The 18,780-nt window shown below is 39.4% G+C and overlaps 1 protein-coding gene across 8 annotated transcripts in view; it reads right to left on the reverse strand.

The window, feature by feature from the left end:
- The window catches only part of TACC2 (transforming acidic coiled-coil containing protein 2), a 150,351-nt gene that overhangs the window by 21,814 nt on the left and 109,757 nt on the right, over positions 1 to 18,780 (reverse strand). For 4 of the 8 annotated variants that reach the window (XM_045024284.1, XM_045024286.1, XM_045024285.1 and 1 more), the window contains 5 exons: positions 18,025 to 18,086; positions 16,994 to 17,109; positions 15,423 to 15,594; positions 13,486 to 13,626; positions 29 to 172 (listed from right to left, as the gene is read on the reverse strand). In XM_045024284.1, the coding sequence (XP_044880219.1) occupies positions 29 to 172; positions 13,486 to 13,626; positions 15,423 to 15,594; positions 16,994 to 17,109; positions 18,025 to 18,086 (635 nt within the window). The remainder of the gene's footprint in view (positions 1 to 28; positions 173 to 13,485; positions 13,627 to 15,422; positions 15,595 to 16,993; positions 17,110 to 18,024; positions 18,087 to 18,780) is intronic. The other 4 variants (XM_045024288.1, XM_045024291.1, XM_045024289.1 and 1 more) reach the window with 2 other exon arrangements.

Consider the following 18,780-nt stretch of genomic DNA (forward strand, 5'->3'; position numbering starts at 1 on the left):
CTTATTTCCAGAGACTATAAAAAGTTACCTCCTGTCTGGCAATTCGTAGTGCAGAATCCAAATCTTCTTGCTGGTAGAGCAGATCTGTGGTATTTTCTGCCTCAGAAGTGCTGATTCGGGAGTACAGAGTACTTTTAGAGATGGAAACATCTGCTGGGATAGCAGGCTCTTTCTGTATTTAAAAAAAAAGAAGAAATTTACCATTGATTATGAGTTTACTAATAGTTCAGCTGGGCTTTTAATGGGAAAAATGAAACAATGTGGAAATGTGACTTTACAATGAATGGAAAACATTAGAGTGACAATCTGTTAATATTTGCGACTTCATTCTTATACAGAAAACAATAAAGATAATGCTGGGAAATAAAATTTTGAAGCCATGAGTTAGAACTTCTCAAAACTATTCTATACCTGAAAAAAATGAAATATCCAACAAAGAACATTTGAGTGAAGAAAACAAAAAAAAAACTAGAAGCAGTCATCACTGAAGGGGAATCAGTTTGAGTAAAACAATATTTAAAATGACAGAAAAAGGTAAGCTAACAGATATTGTACCTCATACTAGTTCTGACCAGCCAATGTACTCTCTGTCTACTGTAAATCAGATTCTGTAGATGGTATTAGGGTACTTCAGTATAGGTGGTGCTACTAGGGTGACCAGATGACAAACATGATATATCGGGACCGTGTGCAAACCTGGGAGGGAGGAGGAATGCTGCATGCTTGGGGAAGAGGCGGGTCCAGGGCGGGGATTTGGGGAGGGATCCAATGGGGGAGGAAGGGGGCGGGGCTGGGGGCGGGGGGTGAGAGCCCCTCCGGGCTCCGCCTGTGTGCGGGAGCGGAGGGCAAAATTGCTTGTTTGTCCAGTGTCCCGACCGAACATCAGTCGGAATGCGGGACAAACAAGCAAATATTGGGACAGTCCTGATAAAATTGGGACGTCTGGTCACCCTAGGTGCTACTGCTCCACCTGTATAGAATGTGTGAGTACTAAATGACATTCATAAATTAAGTTCAGTTTTATTTCTAAAGGGCCAGTCTTACTCATCCTACTTGCATGATTCAGATCAAGTCAACAGGGCCATTTGAGTGAGTAAAGCAAACACAGTTTGGCCCAAAGGTGCAAATAAAATGAGAAATGGGGAAAATATTTAAAAACCAGCTATGCAAAACTTATATGCATTATCTTGCAAATAATATAATAAGCCTTTCAATGCAAGATACAAGACATTCAGGGCTAGCCACAGAAAAAAATGAGAAAGATTGTAAAAGAGAATTAGGCGGGTGCTAAAAAATAAATAATCACTGTTTTAAGAAAAACATGTGGAGGGTGAAAATTGCACAAGAATGGTTTCATATGTGGAACAAGAGGACAGTGGAGGAGACAGTACAATATAGGTAATATATTGTTAGAAATAACAGCATTTTTATCCGATGTTGGACAGTATTTCAAATTTTTTTGGACTCAGAGAAGATTACAGAAATGGGGTTCAGTGTTCACAAGCACTATCTCAGCATCACAGAAACATTAATTAGTGTAGCCTCACAATACCTTAGCAAGGGAAGGAAGTACTATCACCTTCACTTTACAGATGGGGAAATGAGGCACTAGAGATTAATGACCAGGTTCTCCATTACTATGTATCTCAGCTAGTCATTTACACTAGTGCAAAGTCAGTATAAACAACCATTCAGACATACTAATGTACATGACTACATAAATTGCAGGGTAATGGAAAATCAGGCCCTACATGACTTGTGCAAGGTCACACGGGAAGTCCATGGCAATGCTGGAAATTAAGCCCAAGTCTCCTGATTCCCAGTCCATTGTTTTAACTAAAATGTAATACCCTTGTTTAAGATGGTAAAACCCTTATTTAAAAAGGTCCAGGAAACTAAAGACCTACAAGTTCTAACGAGTCTCAAATATGCATATGAAAAATGTTTTAGCTTTGTTCAAATCTAATTTAATGGGTAGCTGGGTTTCAATTACCTTTAAGCTCCCCTCTGGAGAAAGGGGTAAACAGTGAGGTGGCAAAGTTTGCAGATGATACTAAACTGCTCAAGATAGTTAAGACCAAAGCAGATTGTGAAGAACTTCAAAAAGATCTCACAAAACTAAGTGATTGGGCAACAAAATGGCAAATGAAATTTAATGTGGATAAATGTAAAGTAATGCACATTGGAAAAAATAACCCCAACTATACATACAACATGATGGGGGCTAATTTAGCTACAACGAGTCAGGAAAAAGATCTTGGCGTCATCGTGGATAGTTCTCTGAAGACGTCCACGCAGTGTGCAGAGGCGGTCAAAAAAGCAAACAGGATGTTAGGAATCATTAAAAAGGGGATAGAGAATAAGACTGAGAATATATTATTGCCCTTATATAAATCCATGGTACGCCCACATCTCGAATACTGTGTACAGATGTGGTCTCCTCACCTCAAAAAAGATATTCTAGCACTAGAAAAGGTTCAGAAAAGGGCAACTAAAATGATTAGGGGGTTAGAGAGGGTCCCATACGAGGAAAGATTGAAGAGGCTAGGACTCTTCAGCTTGGAAAAGAGAAGACTAAGGGGGGACATGATAGAGGTATATAAAATCATGAGTGATGTTGAGAAAGTGGATAAGGAAAAGTTATTTACTTATTCCCATAATACAAGAACTAGGGGTCACCAAATGAAATTAATAGGCAGCAGGTTTAAAACAAATAAAAGGAAGTTCTTCTTCACGCAGCGCACAGTCAACTTGTGGAACTCCTTACCTGAGGAGGTTGTGAAGGCTAGGACTATAACAATGTTTAAAAGGGGACTGGATAATTTCATGGTGGCTAAGTCCATAAATGGCTATTAGCCAGGATGGGTAAGAATGGTGTCCCTAGCCTTTGTTCGTCAGAGGATGGAGATGGATGGCAGGAGAGAGATCACTTGATCATTGCCTGTTAGGTTCACTCCCTCTGGGGCACCTGGCATTGGCCACTGTCGGTAGACAGATACTGGGCTAGATGGACCTTTGGTCTGACCCAGTACGGCCATTCTTATGTTCTTATGTTCTTAAGCACTGTTAAAAAAAACAAACCAAGAGCAACCCTCCTCCCCCCCTACACACACACACACACACACACACCTTTAGCAAGTGGATGGGACTTTGCAGTAAAGGGGACTCAAGTAAGATATACAAAATCCTTAAGAAAAAAAGAGAACTGATGCTCGTAAGAATTTTTTTGAGCTGTCACATATAATACTAGGAATAATGGGACAAACTTCTGTTCAAGAAAGGTCAAGTCTCAAGGAACTTCGCTTAACTCTTTACACACAGAACAGCTAACGTAGTAAGTAAAATACTAAAGGTGGCAATAGAAGCAACTTGCGTTATCTAGTAAGTAGCCATGCAGACCAAACAAAGTTTAATGGATAGGACTGAAGATGTTGACATAACTTGTGACATTCAATTAGTAGTATACATGCAAGTACCTACAAAAACACTGCATGTGACAGCCTTTGGATTCTGTGCCTTGAATATGGCTTCTTTAGGATTTGCCTTTACTGTTATGACTTTGTTTCAGGTATTCATAGAGCTTTTGGGGTTTGTTAGTATTTCATTGTTTATATCAAAGTTTTATTTGATCCTAGATGTTCAAAGCAAAGTACAAATATCAGGCCAGATCCTGCTTACTTTATCCAATAAATTAAATGGCTCACTCAAGTCAGCAGTATTTGGCCTATTATCTAATCCTCAAAACATCCCTGTGGTGAGTATTATTCTGCTATTTACCAATTAGGAAACAGGGAGAGATTAAATAACTTGCCCAAAGACACCTAGTGAGTCCACAGAACAATCAGGATTAGAACTCAGAACTTCCTGATTCCTATATTATACAATATTTGTCCAGATTCATTCTCCCAGCAAACATTTCCAGGAGTTAACTTGTTTGCCAGAAGATTCATGGAAAGCAAAATCAAAAAGGTACAGAAATACACTAAATATTATTTAAGAAATTGAATGAACATCTGAACAATCTTTTACCCAGCTCTGCTATTCATAGTGGTATCATGTATTATGTTAATCAACGCTAACAGCATACACATTACAATGAAAGCCAATGGAAACATTCTCAGGTAGAGAGAATTTACAGCCAACTGGTCAGTAATGTTTATGACCGGCATATAGGAGCCAGGGAGGAAGGGAAACAAGTCACATTAAAACTAAAAGCTACAATTAAAAAGGAACACGGAGTTACAGCATCAGCATTTCTAACAATCGAACACTGTTTTTCTTTGTTGAAAAGCAGTATTTCATATGGTAACATCCACCTTTGCTTTATACGTTCTTGATGCACTTGACAGCTTTGTCAAAAAGAGAAAACAGTATTAAATTGCAGAACCTCAGACTTCAGATCAACAATTTCCCCAGATGCTCAGCTACAGTCTTGGATATCTGAAAAATCCATGATTGTCTTGTTTCACAGAAACTCAATTTTATTCAGTGGAATTCACCCTTTAGGGCAGAAAGTCCCCTGTAGAACAGGTGGAATGTTAAAGAACCAGGACTGTACCTGAACTGCAGCAAAATAACATATCCCAAACACCATAGTGATATCACACTTAAATAGAATGCAATGGTAAGGGATATAACTTATTGCTCAAGTGGCTCATTTGCTCTTAGAAACAAGCATATTGATGATGATAGAATGTTTTTTCAAGGTTCTCTTAAACCATAGCAATCCAGATAAAGAAGAAAAATTTCTTATGCCACATTTGTCCTAAGTACTATATTATCAATGAGCTTGTGCAGTACAAAAAACTTGCAGCACTTCACTCAGCTCAAGTAGTTCCCCTCCACAGAGATTATCAACCTCATCCAACATGCACAGTATTTCAAATTCTGATACATCATCATTTGACATCAACTCATCTCTATCGGTAAAACTTTTAAAACCAGTCCTTCCATGTAAATAAAAATGCCACAACGCACAAGAATTTGGGTAACAGAATATGTAGTCATTAATAACTATTCCTTTCTGATGAACCATCTGTTATTCTCTTCTCCGATCCATATTACAAATCTCCATTTCACATTATGTGCTACATTTGCATGCCTTTCCTACTGAACGATATTTCAGATGTCAGATCACTCCCATGACACGCTCTCCCTCTTGCTCAGGCCCCATATATAATAATCAACTCTGCGTCCAGTACGTAATCCCCAAGTTGCATTCTGGAGTATATATGTTTTACATCTGAACTAACTCTGAATATTGTAGATATAAATCTGTTTTCACAGTAAAGTATTCTTTCCTCCTCCTTCCAGATGAGTGCTTTAGTAAAATTATTTTACTTAATTAAGTGTAAATATATCTATATACATTCCTTATATGCAGGCAGGGTATGCCCGCATGGTATTTTAAAGCTCGGCTTTGAATTTATGCTAATACTTTGCTACTGCATGATCACACTTTCCTTAGGACTGTAAAAATGGTTTTATGACCAGATTCCATTGCTGGTGTGATGCAAAGCAGCCAAAGCACAGGGTTAGAATCTGGTCCATGATTTTTATTTTTTGGAAGCCTATTGTACCCTCATTGCACTTTTAGTAACACTGATGAGATATTCACATGCACACACAGATTCATATATAGCTTTTCTACTAAGGGACTTCCATTCTATTCAAAAGGGGGAAAATATTTTTCTAAATCTACTAGTTACTTTACGTGTACTGATGGAATTCTGACCCTATGTTTCACTTCTGTCCACACTGAAATATAAAATGAAGTAGTCTATGAAACACCCAGCATTAAAGTTCACACATCTTCTCTATATGTAATAATTTAGTCCCTTTGACATTAGTCTTGATTCACAGTTACTAGAATAGTGTTAGTAGTTCTAAAGAGCTTTGAAATCACAAAGCAAGTTGCATTACATCACTTGCAGCTGAAATGGTAAGGGAAAGTATGTAATGTTCAAATTCTAGGGCCTGTTCCTCTCTCCATAATGTCCACAGCAACAGATCCTGTTAATATCAACACCACATACTGAGGAAAAAAAATCTCTACAAGCTTTATGGTGTGACTGAGATATGAGCCTGCTTTTGTACAGACATAGTAAAGGGGGACTTGTCAAATAATTATTCTGTAAGATTATGATTAACGAAGAGATGTCTTTTCTTCCTTTGTTCTCAATTCCTCTTCTCGCATATCACGATCCTATAAGAACAGAGGGGTGCAAAATCCCAGATAGTTCTTTTATAGGCCTTTCTGAGTTCTCATACCACATTGGGTGCTGAACAAGCTATTTTAAAATATGTATATATGTGACAGTTTGTACAGTAAAACTATAGGGCCCAGTATTGTGGACTCAGCATCTAAGAATCAACACAAAAAAGCCAGGCAAAGTGAGTTTAATTAGGACAACTAGCTAAGGGATTTACAAACTACCACATTTCATACACGAAGATCAGCCAGTAGGAGTATTGTATTGACTGGTCATTGAACTCTTACTTTTGATATTTGGGAACCAAACACATTCCTTCTCCTCTGGCCACCTTTCCTGCACTGGGATTGCAAGCATGCAAAATAACAGAATATGAGAAGAGGCACATGACCAATTTCAATATAATTATCAAATGCTAAATCTAATCCACCTGATTCACTGGTCTTAACAATAACACCAGCATAGGTTCTAATGCAGGGGTGGGCAAACTTTTTGGACTGAGGGCCACATTGGGGAATAGAAACTGTATGAAGGGCCATGAATGCTCACAAAATTGGGGTTGGGGTGTGGGTGAGGGGGTGGGCTCTGGGGTGGGGCTGGGGATGAGGCGTTTGGGGTGTAGGAGGGTGCTCTGGGCTGGGACCGAGGCACTTGGAGGGCAGAAGGGGGATCAGGCCTGGGGCAGGGGTGCAGGTTCTGGCTGGGGGTGCGGGCTCTGGGGTGGGGCTGGGGATGAGAGGTTTTGGGTGTATGAGCATGCTCTGGGCTGGGATGGAAGGGTTGGAGAGTGGGAGGGGGATCAGGGCTCGCGAAGGGGGTTGGGGCGTGTGGAGAGGCTCAGGGATGTGGCCCCCCCAACTCAGCATCCCCCAGAGTGGGGCCGAGCCGCGTGATGCAGCCCCGACCCAGCACCCCAGCCGGAGTGGGGCCAAGCCGCTTGGTGCGGCTCAGGGGCCGGCTTAAAATGGCTCATGGGCGAATCTGGCCTGTAGGCCATAGTTTGCCCACCCCTATTCTAAGCACTATACCGTAGCCCATATTCTGAAATAAATAATGATACCTCTCAATATAAAATAGTTACTTAAGTAAAGTACATTTCAGAAGTTCTGGTTTTATATTATAGATATATATTTTACACAATAGCACGCATGCAAAAAACAAAAATTCTTCGGTGACCCCAGTCATTCAATAGTTACGATAAAATCTACCATTTATGGCTAAGTTCAATATTATTGAGTGAAAAAAAAATTTGTTTTATCTCCTCCTCAAACAAACACAAGAGAGAAATTAAAGACAACTTTGGACCTGAATGTATACAGGGTAGCAGTTGGTCTTCAGCACACCCTATATCTGGAGTGCAAAGGACAGCTTTAATGGTCCATGCCCTTTTTCATCTCTAACTCCTGTGAGCTCTTCACACTTCTTTAGTCTTAAAAAATGTACATAGGCTACAAGAGGAGCTATGTGACTATGACAAGATTCTTTTCCTTTCCCTTCTCAACACTGGGGGTAAGTGCTCAAGTAGCCCAGGAGTTCACTTGTTTCCATTCTCTCCAAAGCAAAAATACATGATGAGCAAAGGAGGAGGGTGAGAAGCCTCTATGCCTCCCCTTCCCCCGCCCCTAGCAGACTGCTTTGTGGAAGTTGTGGCAGAGAGTGGTTGGCCAATCCACTGGGACTTCAGCAAAGCTGGAATTATGAGGCTACTACCCAAGGAAAATGAGCCCAGGCAAAGAGATGGCAATTTGGGAGGAGCAGGGAGAAAACTGCTATGCCATTTATTTTTCAGCTCTCTGAGCCTCAGACATAGGATGACAGAGATGCATGACTCTTCAAATACAGTACACTATACTAAGTACAGTACTCAATGATTCCATAGCTCAAGTACTTGTGCAATGGTGTGGAGTTCTTTTACCAGTGGGTTTCACATGCCCCTCTGAACTGAAATCTGGGAGATCGGACTAATTGATCATGATAAATATATGGGTCAGCCATGGCTGTGTTGTCTGTAAAGGAACACAACTGTTGAAAACTCCCATTAAAAAGGAAGCCTAAACATCAATGAATGGATGAATTTTCTGTTAAGCGAGAAAGAAAAAAAAGAGACTGGGAAAGAGAGTATCACTCTTCAGATGCAGGGGACTTTGTCTCTCTCAGACCAAACCAGTGGAGTGGGACAGGCGATGGGGACAGCAGGTTTGTGAGGACATTGATAACCAGCCTTGACTAAAGCCCCCAGAACTTTCTTGTTATGTTTTCCTGGGGTAACTGTTAGAAAGCCTTCGTTGTGGTAGCAGGCACATGTACCTACTTCTGATACAGATAGGGTGGGGAACAAAGAAACTGCCAGGATAATGAAAATTGTCTTAGAAAGGGGGAAGAGGAGGAGATATTTAAAAATGCTTCGTCTGTAACACTGCAAATGGTCATTGTTGTTTCTTACACTCTGTTAGATGCGTCACTGATATATTTATCCAATTATGCTTTTGCCAATATTTTCCGCTGGATTTGAGTAAATGTGTAAAAAGGTGAAAAGCCAAGGAACACACAATCCAATCTGAAGTTCAGAAACTTTTAACTACTGTAAAAACTCTTGGGAGTTAGCCATCTAGATCAGGTGGCCCTAATCTTGCAAATTTCTCCTCCTACCCATAGTTCCACTGGACCCTAAAATTGTCCTGCCTGCCGGAATTATACTATTAAACCTATTTAGGAGTGACCGTTACTAGTCCCTGGAATATTATCTTGCAAACCAATTTAATATAGCACCTAAAATGTTGCAAAATAGTGTAACAGATATCTTTTTGGATTTAAATTTTCCTTTTTAACAGCTGAGAAAATGACAATTTGACCAACAAAACTACAGTATTCACATAAAATAATACTGTTAATACTATGAATTCAGCACCTAACAACAGTACCAGCACCACTAATAAGGTAAAAAAGTTAATTAGGGTAATTACAAGCACAGGGATTTATAAATCACTGACTCTTACACAGAAGGATTAGATTCTGCAGGGGAATTAATGTTACATGTGGGTCACTGAAATCTTAGTATAAGTAATTGGGAAGCATATACATTTCCTTTGTTGAGCATCTCTTCTAGAATTCAAATATTTAATTAGGAATGTGACCTGATACACCTTGATTTACCAACTACACTAATCCCAGCTCACAGAATTCAAAGTAAACAAAGGTATGCACGGGCACTGAAATGAAATGGAAGAAATTACTATAATCTTCACATAGAAGTATCCATCCATTTAGCTGAACTGAGGTCTGGCTTTCCTTTTGCAGCAATATTTTCGCACTCACAAATGTACTTTGGACAAACGTGGAATAATCACACCTTTTAACTACATGATTTATGCTCCCACTCAGGTTAAACTGTGGGCCCAAAAACATGGGCCCAAATTTTGCAAGCACGACTGTGTCAGAGAAAGGAAAGTTCTTGTCTGAAAACTTACCCCTTAAAGTTTTGCTATCTCTGTCCTCTCAAAACAATTATGTCTATTGCTTCTCTTGCTGCCAACACCCTTTTCCCGCTGGTTTCTCTAATTTACACAGGAGAAGTGATTATTTCAGCTTCACAGCTTTACATGTTACCTCAGCAATTCTTGAGCGGCTGACACAGACTCTTCCTGAGATCTGTTCTGCCTACACAAAAAATGGGAGTTGGACACACAAGTCTGTTCGACAGTCCTAGACTGTTCAGCCATCTTAGCATGGGCAGGCTGAAGCCACGTTTCCTAGTAAAAGTTCTTTTTCTTCGACTGTTTTCACTCTCATTTTTCAGTTGCATCTGAAAAGACTCTGTCTGCATTGTTTCCATCTTTGGAGACTGAAGAAAAAGGGCCCTATCCTGCTGAAGTCACTAACAAAATTCACACTGATTTCAGGAGGTCAGGACCAGACCCAACGTCTACTCTCACAAAAGCCCGTCTTCATCTGAATGAAAAAGACTAATTCCTACTGCCCAGTAATATTATGATTCAAGTGTTATCATTTTTAGATTAGCACTTAATGCTTGAGTTTCTGATTTAGATGTAACTTAACCACTGTGAAAGGTAGTTTTGTTTTTATTAAAAAGATGTTGCAAGGTTTTACATCTATATGCACAACAGTTATAAATACATTGATACCACATTAAGAAAATAATCAGTGCCTTTCAGAAAGTGTTCCTGCCAGCCACTATCCTGTCTATCCTCAGTAGCCTCTGGATTTAAGTCACTGCAGTCATCTGGTGTATCCTATTATAACTAATCTACATTGAGTCCATCGGTCACTATAAGACACTCAGTGTTAGTCACAAGGGTTATCATCATGGGCTAATTTGATATTAGCAACATCCACTTAAAGACTAAAGTTAACCAAGGACAAAAGTCCTTCCCAGCCTAGCATGACATCGGTATCATTCAGCTAAAGACATCACTGTGCTTTAGTTATAGATGTATGTATAAAAAACCCACACATTTTCCAGAATTTCAGAGCAGTAAGACTAATCGCAGGTACTTTACTCCCACCAGGAAAATGTCATTTATCATTTCAACCCTTCCTATTTATTCCATCTGTTTCTAATTAGAAAGTTGGGCTCAAACCTGCTCTCATTCAAGTCAACAGTGAAGCTTCCCACCGGCTTCACTAAAAACAGGAGCCCACATACTTAGAAACATTCATATTTCCACAGGGAATTAATTACTATCATTTTATACCATTCATTACACTAAATGAAATAGCCATTAGTCACTCAGACAGTTGCATCACAAGCCACTATTTACCAACATAAGCTAAACTGCTCAAATTTATTCTAACTGGCCATCAGTTAATCCATAAAAGTACAGTACACTATCAAAAGAGACTCACTTTTATGAACTAACTTGCTTATGATTGGTTAAAGCACAGATCAAGTCTAATCTCTGAGCCAGTCAAAATGCAGTTATGGTGCAGTGCACAGCTGCCACTTAAATATTAAAAGAATTAGTTTGGGCCCCCCAATGACTTATTTATTAATCATTTAGTGTAAGAAAATAAAGGCCACTGACAAGGCAGAACAACATTCTCCTGATATGGAAATAAATGTCTCATGTCAGCAGGACACTGTTGCTCTGTCAGCATTCCATTCCATTCAGTTGATACCATTTTTGAAGTATATCACCGAGGTAAAACTCATGGGGCTGTTGTGAGCTTTTTATTAAAAGCACCATAAGGGTTTTCCTAGACTGGCACAACGTTTTGTACTAAACATCAAAGATACTACATCAGAGATAATATTTCAGTCTAGTTTCAAACATGGGAGACCACATGCATCATTGGAGCAGTGTCACTCTGATGATGCATCACACTGACATGGCACTAGCCAGCATGCTGTAGACGTATCAATACAGAAAATTTTTAGATCTTAATGAATAAAGAGAATTTATGCGGGGGAGGTTCTTTCCCTTGAGAGCCTTTGAGGTCATTCAAAATCATTTGAATCCTGTTCTTCAGAAACCTGAAGTGTGGGTAGATTGAACTTTTCAAGTTTTAGGGACAAGTCATTAGATCTCATGCTTAAATGACCTGTAGAACGCAAAATGCACCACTAGACAGAATTTGTAATACTCTATTAAAAAAATGACTTTTTTTTTTTTGCCAGCAAACACTTTAGACCAAATCCTTATCTCAAATACCAACACATGGTCATCTAAAAGGCAGAATTTGGCTGTCCCCTGTTTTATATGACTGCCTTTTGCCTCCAGATCTTCAGTTAACTTTGGAAGTAGAATTGTTCTGCAAGTGGAGCAGGTGACAGCATTTTTGTGTAGGCTATCAGCATGCTCTTTGGTGTCATACGTACGGAGGTGCACACAGCTTCAAACGTCACTCAGAGAAGCTTAGTTACCTTGTTGTTAAAAAAAAAAGCAGCACTCTGGTTCTTAATCTGTGCACACACACACATATAGCAGGCATAAAACAGATACCTCGTTATCTAAGGAGCAGAAAGAAGACAGGGTAATCTGTCTGGCTAGTGTCAATGCTTCTATCCTCATTGCAGCAAACTCTAACTCCTCCTGTCAGATGGTTTTAAGCAATCCACAGAAAAAAATGAATTAAGAACACAATGTAAATGTTTTACACACAGAGAGAATGAATGCTGTATTTTAATGTATCATGATAACAATGTTTGGATAACACAAATTCAGTGTTCCTTTCATGATTAAAACATCAACAGAACACAAAAACAAGTTTTCAGGTAGTTTTGAGATAGATTTTTTGAGATAGATAGTTATATCTCACTAGGGACTAAGTGTTAACTTTTTGGGTGGGATAAATGTTTTCCAATTATGTTGCCCAACAAGACAAAATTATTTCTTTGTCATGTTAATTGATTTTCCCTTTCATTTATTCACTGTATTTATGATTCATGTCACTTTTTATTCAACATTACTCAGCAGTTTTGAAATGTAAATCTGCCATGATACATGTAAACCTTCTTTCCAGAGAGATTTCCTTTTGTTAGAGGAAGCCAAGTCAAATTACAGGTTAAACACAATCACAAAAACAACACCTGGCTCTCATTTTACCTGGTTTTAGCACCAATGTAACTCCACTGACATTAATAGGGTTACTCTGAATTTAGCCTGGTGTACCTGAGAGCAGAATTAGGCCCTACATCTCTGAAACTGTCTCTGTGCTTACTAGCCCACCAAAGTAAAGTGTATTCAGTCAGGTTAATTCTCCATATTTAAGACTGAACACAGGGCTCAGAATAAGAGTTTTATTTTATAACAGGGGTTCTCAAACTGGGGGTCAGGACCCCTCAGGGGGTCGCAAAGTTATTACATGGGGGGTTGTGAGCGGTCAACCTCCACCCCAAACCCTGCTTTGCCTCCAGCATTTATAATGGTGTTAAATCTTTAAAGAAGTGTTTTAATGTATAAGGGGGAGTCATACTCAGAGACTTGCTGTGGGAAAGGGGTCACCAGTAAAAAAGTTTGAGAGCCACTGTTTTATAATATGTTGTACTACAACACAGTTACTGAGATTATCTAATTGAGACTGTTCAGCAGTGTTAGAACACAAGAGTTAAAGAAACTAACTTATTTGTTCTGAGAGTTAAGTCCAAATCTCACTATCTCTTAAAAGTTTCTGAAAGGCAAAAGGAACTTTGAAGAGGGCTGAATTTTTCTTTACCCCCCCCCCCTTTTTTTTTTAAGGTAGTGAAATGTGTTCTCTACTGGTGTTTTGACAAACTTAAGAAAGGAACACTGGTATTTACATTTCTGCTACAAACCTGAAGTTTCTGAGCAAATACGGGGGGATTCTTTTCTGCTAAGTCAGGTTCTAGATATTCAAGCTGATCACATATTGATGTTTGATGCGATATCCTACTGAGAAGAGCATCAGCAGAGACAAAGGAGTCCTCAGGAGTTGTCTGAAGGGTAAGGAGGATATAGAACAAATAACAGAGGCTGCCAAAGTGGCCCAGGCTGAAAACCATATATTTGTTTCAAACTTTTGTTTGCTGCCTTCAGTAACATTTTCTTTCTGGCACATATGCATAGGCAATCAGAAATAAATATAATGAAAGTTGGTTATAAATTAAAAAATTTAGAGTGAAATAAATGATGTTAAAGCCTCTAAAGCAATGGTTCTCAAACTGTAGTTCATGGACCACTTGTAGGTATTTCTATGACAACTGTTAGTCAGTCTTCTGTCAGCCAGTTGCCATGTTGTGTTTGTCTTAAAGCAATGAAACTTCCTGTAAGTTGTAGCTCAGTCCAGGATTCTCATAGGACTTTCAGAGGTTTCTTTGACCAATTCAACTAAAATGATCCCCAAACAACTTTTTGCACTCACTACAATGTGTCTTTTTGTTCCTTTGGGGTTAACTCAACTAGGATCGAATTTACAGGTGCTATCAAGGTTAGAGAGGTCTCAAACACACAGGAGGTCAGAAACACAGTGTTCACCTGTTGAGATTAGAGCAATGGAAGCTCCACTCAATGAGCAGAGTCTTCAGGCTAATAAATGTGAAATCCTCTGCTCAAGGACAGGAACTCAAAAACACAGATACACAATGTACAGAGATGTAACTAAGCAGCCATGCCTGCTGCATTTATAAAGTGAGTGTATTTTAACTTTGTCTCCTTAATACTGTCGTTCTTCCTTATGTGACCAAGTGCTGCAAGGCCAGTTGTTAAATCGGAGTTTGCTGGGGGAAGCTGGAGGTCCTTCAGAGAATCTATCCACAATATTCAAAATTTTGAGAACCAGTGCTCTAAAGTCTAGAAGCAGCTACGGCCTTGGAAGTAAGACTCAAAAGTCTTTACACTGACTCCACTGGGAACTGGATTGAGTTCAAAGGCACAGATTTCTAACAAAGTCTCTCACCTCCAGCACTGCATAACATCAAAATAGTTGGCAATTTATCAGAAAATGAGAAATATCTGTTCATCATTTATTAATGCTAAAACATCACAATAGACATGCTACACTCACAAAGCAATTCTGCGTATTTTCATACAAAATCCCAGAGAAAACACGGGCACAGTCTATATATCTATGTGGCAGGTTAAAACATAACAAAACCCCTTATAACAAATAAGATATTGAGAATATCTGCCTGTAGGAATTGATCACAAACATACATTTGAGCTTAGATAAGAACCAGGACATTTTTTCTCAATTTTAACAGTATTCTGTTAAGCCAAAATGGGGATCAATTCCCTCATTGGTGTCCCATCAAACCCTGTTATTGCCAATGGAAATTAAAGCATGTTTATCAATGGGAGACCAAAAACCCTTGGAAATGATTTTTCGCCACGTAGATTTGGGGACACATTCTGCACTGAAACCTTCCTGGTTAGTTACATGCTCTGGAAGAGCAAATGCTCGTTTTGCTCATGTGAAATTTTGCAAGCACAACGTTGGAGGCACTTCTTAAAAGTGACTTTTCATCCTTTTGATTAATGTGAAAAGGCATAAAGCTAAATATGCTAAATTTCTCAGCAAGTGATCTTGCTTTTTAGTTTGTTCTGGTTAAGTAAAGTAGTGTCCAAGAATAATTCAAGTCTTCATTTCATTCAGGGTTTTCATATTCTACTCCAGCAATTTTCATCTAGCTCTACATGTTATAATTGCACAGTCTGTATGTTCTCCTCTCTTAAAACATGGGAAGATTGCTTTTTTGGGAGAATATTTCCATCACTCTTCTTATACATTACTTACTATTTCAATGGGGTCTGAAGCTGTTCCTAAGCTCATGGGCTCCAGTTCTTTCTGTTTTGATTTGTCGGTTGACTGTAAGTGCAGATCTTGGCTGGCGGTTAGAACCCGGGAACCTGGGTGTTGTATTTTCATTCCGGAGGATAGCTGGGCTTCAGTTTCCTCGAAACTTGACCTGGGATCAGATAGATAGTGTATATGTTTTCAGACTAGGCTAGGAGCCCAGTCTCTACTAAAAACACAGCAAATCCTCTTCAGTTAAACTGTCACGTTCTCATCTTCACAAGAGCTTGATAAATTAGGATAATTGACATGAGGTTGAATTATAGCACTATATCTTGCAAGAGTTTGAGAAATGTTTTCAAAGTAGTACCCTGGATAAACCCTGTACTACTGGATTAGATCAGTGAGCGCATGCACAGCCTCCACGTCACTTTGCCCTTATTTCTCACTTCTACATAAATCTCTATCAAATGACAATTTTTGTTCAGTAGCAGCAGTGTAAACCCCCTGGACAATGCCATTTCTAAAAATAAACAAAAACCCTTACAATATATCATTTAAAAATGGATTAATTGTTCAGAAAAAACAAGTTTAGGAATGCCAAATGAAGAGTTACAATATGAGGGACATACTGTATATACTGAAATGAAACTGCCCTTAATATTGAAGAAAAAACTGTAAGTAGTGAACCATAATCTACACTGAAGACACAGCATAGTCTTTACTGCAGACTTTAAAGTAATCATCAAGACTATGCAACAGAAATATAAGTCCTGATTCTCCACTCCATTACTCCACTGACTGGTGTAACAAGGGTCAGTTGGACTCAATGTTTCTTCAAATGTTTTAGATCCAGGTGTGGAATGAATCTGTTATGTGCACCAATATGGAGGTGATGTGTGGCAGGGGTTGGGCCGAGGGGTTTGGAGTGTGGGAGGGGGCTCAGGGCTGGGGCAGGGGGTTGGGGTGCGGGAGTGGTGAGGGCTCCAGCTGGGGGTGCGGGCTCTGGGGTGGGGCTAGGAATCAGGAGTTTGGGGTGCAGGCTGCCCAGGGGCTGGGGCCGGAGGACTACCCTGAGCCTTCTCTCCGCCAGCAGCAGCTCTGGGGGAGAGGTGCTTCTCCCTGCCAGCAGCAGTTCCAGGGCAGAGGTGCTTCTTCCCACCAGCAGCATCTCCGGGCCCTGGGGAGAGGTGCCTCTCCCTGCCAGCAGAAGCTCCGAGGCCGGGGGAGAGGCCCGTGGCAGTCCTGCATGCCCCAACTTGCTCCCCACCCACTCCCTACCTCTCTCCTCTCCAGGCCCTGTGGCTGCGCACCTGCGCAGAACTTTATAGCCTGCTGTGTGGCCGTGCAGCTTAGAGGAAATTTAGGTGGGACTCTATACATTTAATAGATATAGATCTGTGTTTTAAAAGAAAACAGAGAAAAAGTAAAGCATACAACAAAAGCGATGTCTGACTGGAAATAATTTTACTGTTATCCTTTTCCTAACAGTCCTTTTATTATTAAATGGGTTTTGTTTGTTGTTTGGTGGGGGGGGGGGAGGGGTTTTGGGTTTTTTTGCAGTGATGTACCCTGAACATGGTGTTGTAGAATCAGATAGTCTGACTGGAGGAGATTTGACTGGACTTTCCTGCTGTGCATCAAATACAAGGTACAAAGATTGTTTCTTCGGGGTGCTGCCATCCTGCTGTCAAAAGAAAAGGAAATAATTATCAACCAACTTTCCATTCTCCGTTAAGGTTAATTCATTGCCTCAAATGATCCAGTGACTGAGAAATTCCATTTCTCTTTTAGAGCTGATAACCTATGTTCTGCAGCATAGCAGAATGGATGTATTAAAAGAACAGCCTATTTTAGAAAAGCCACTCACCACAGCATAGACTCTGCAGTTCACAATTTTTATTAGTTGCTCCACTATGATTTGGGATTAATTAGAATTCAGGTACTAAGTTCTGCACCTGTTCTTTTTGAATGGGTTATATGGCATTTGCTGACAAAGTATTATCAAAAATTTAATTGGAACCTTCTTTATCTCATCAGATTGAACACCCAAGAGTCTCCACATTAACAGACTGTTTTATTCTTATAAGCACTGTGGGAAATTCAGACATCTGAAGCTTATTAATACTATCCAATTAATCAAGTCAATACAAGTTAGGCAAAAAATGTTGATGTTATAACTTTATTCCCATATTTTAGAGTAAGTCTTTATTTTGAAGAGAGTGCTCATCATTTCTTTTCATAAAAGCTTTAGTCATGGTTTTGGAGAGTTAAAAGATGTCCATACATTGTTTGGTAACCCAACGTAGAGTGCTCTGCACCTGCTATGGTTTAAAGTATTGAATACCTTTTACATCTCCAAGAAATGAAACTAAACCTCAACATTAAAAAGATTAAATAACTTCTATAAGGATAGGGACAATAAAGCACGTGCAATTTACCTGACTACACTGACTAGAAAGACCCATGTTTACAATCTACTACAGATGTACATTTAATTCACTGTGTAGCAGGGAACTATCCATACAGTATTATCATAGCAATACATAATGACTATCGCGTGTAAATAAATGGAAATGAAAATTTGAGAGTGAAAACTTACCGGCAAGGAGGAGCCTATTTTCTCCATATATTCTATTTCATATGAGTTGCCATATTCCAGCTCTGTAACAGAAACAAAGAGAAATGTTCCCATGCATAGGGGGAAAATATAATTTTTGCATGTGTGAATAAAATCTTGGCAGCTCATTGCTAATTTCACCCAGGGTCTGCAGCTTTACTAATGATGCTTTTTCTAATAGGCCCTACAAACAAAATACACAGAGACAACTGTGCCTTGATTTTCAGCAGTCAGTCAACTGAAGCCCCATGGCATATCCAAAGGCAGAATTTGGTGCGTCATTTTGAATCAATTTTCCTGTAAAACTCCAGGTTAATCTGCTTCCTTTGTTCAGGATTCTATTACAGACCCCAGTGGCTTACTAAAATTGCAGAGCCCTGTGAAACATGCCAGTACATGGTATCTGAAGTGCTGTGTCACATTACAACGCTTTGAAAATATTTTGATGTAGTCTTAATAGCTATTTCTTCCATTGAAAGAAGGAAGATTTTGCAAGATGACAAATAATCAAATGATTCCACTCATAGTAAAACCATGCAGATTTTAATCAGGAACTATTATGATCTTATTACTTGAGATTAAAAAATGGATAAAGCTATCCATATGCTCATTTGGAGACAGATAGCACAGTAGCATAGATACACTTATTTTCAAATTTTAGTTACAAGGGACAGTTCAAGGCATGAGTATTTACAGAGAAATATTTTCTGCCCTAACCTGTAAAAAAAAACAAAACCC

This window comes from Mauremys mutica, chromosome 7 (genome assembly GCF_020497125.1).
Source record: "Mauremys mutica isolate MM-2020 ecotype Southern chromosome 7, ASM2049712v1, whole genome shotgun sequence".
Lineage (NCBI taxonomy): Eukaryota > Metazoa > Chordata > Testudines > Geoemydidae > Mauremys > Mauremys mutica.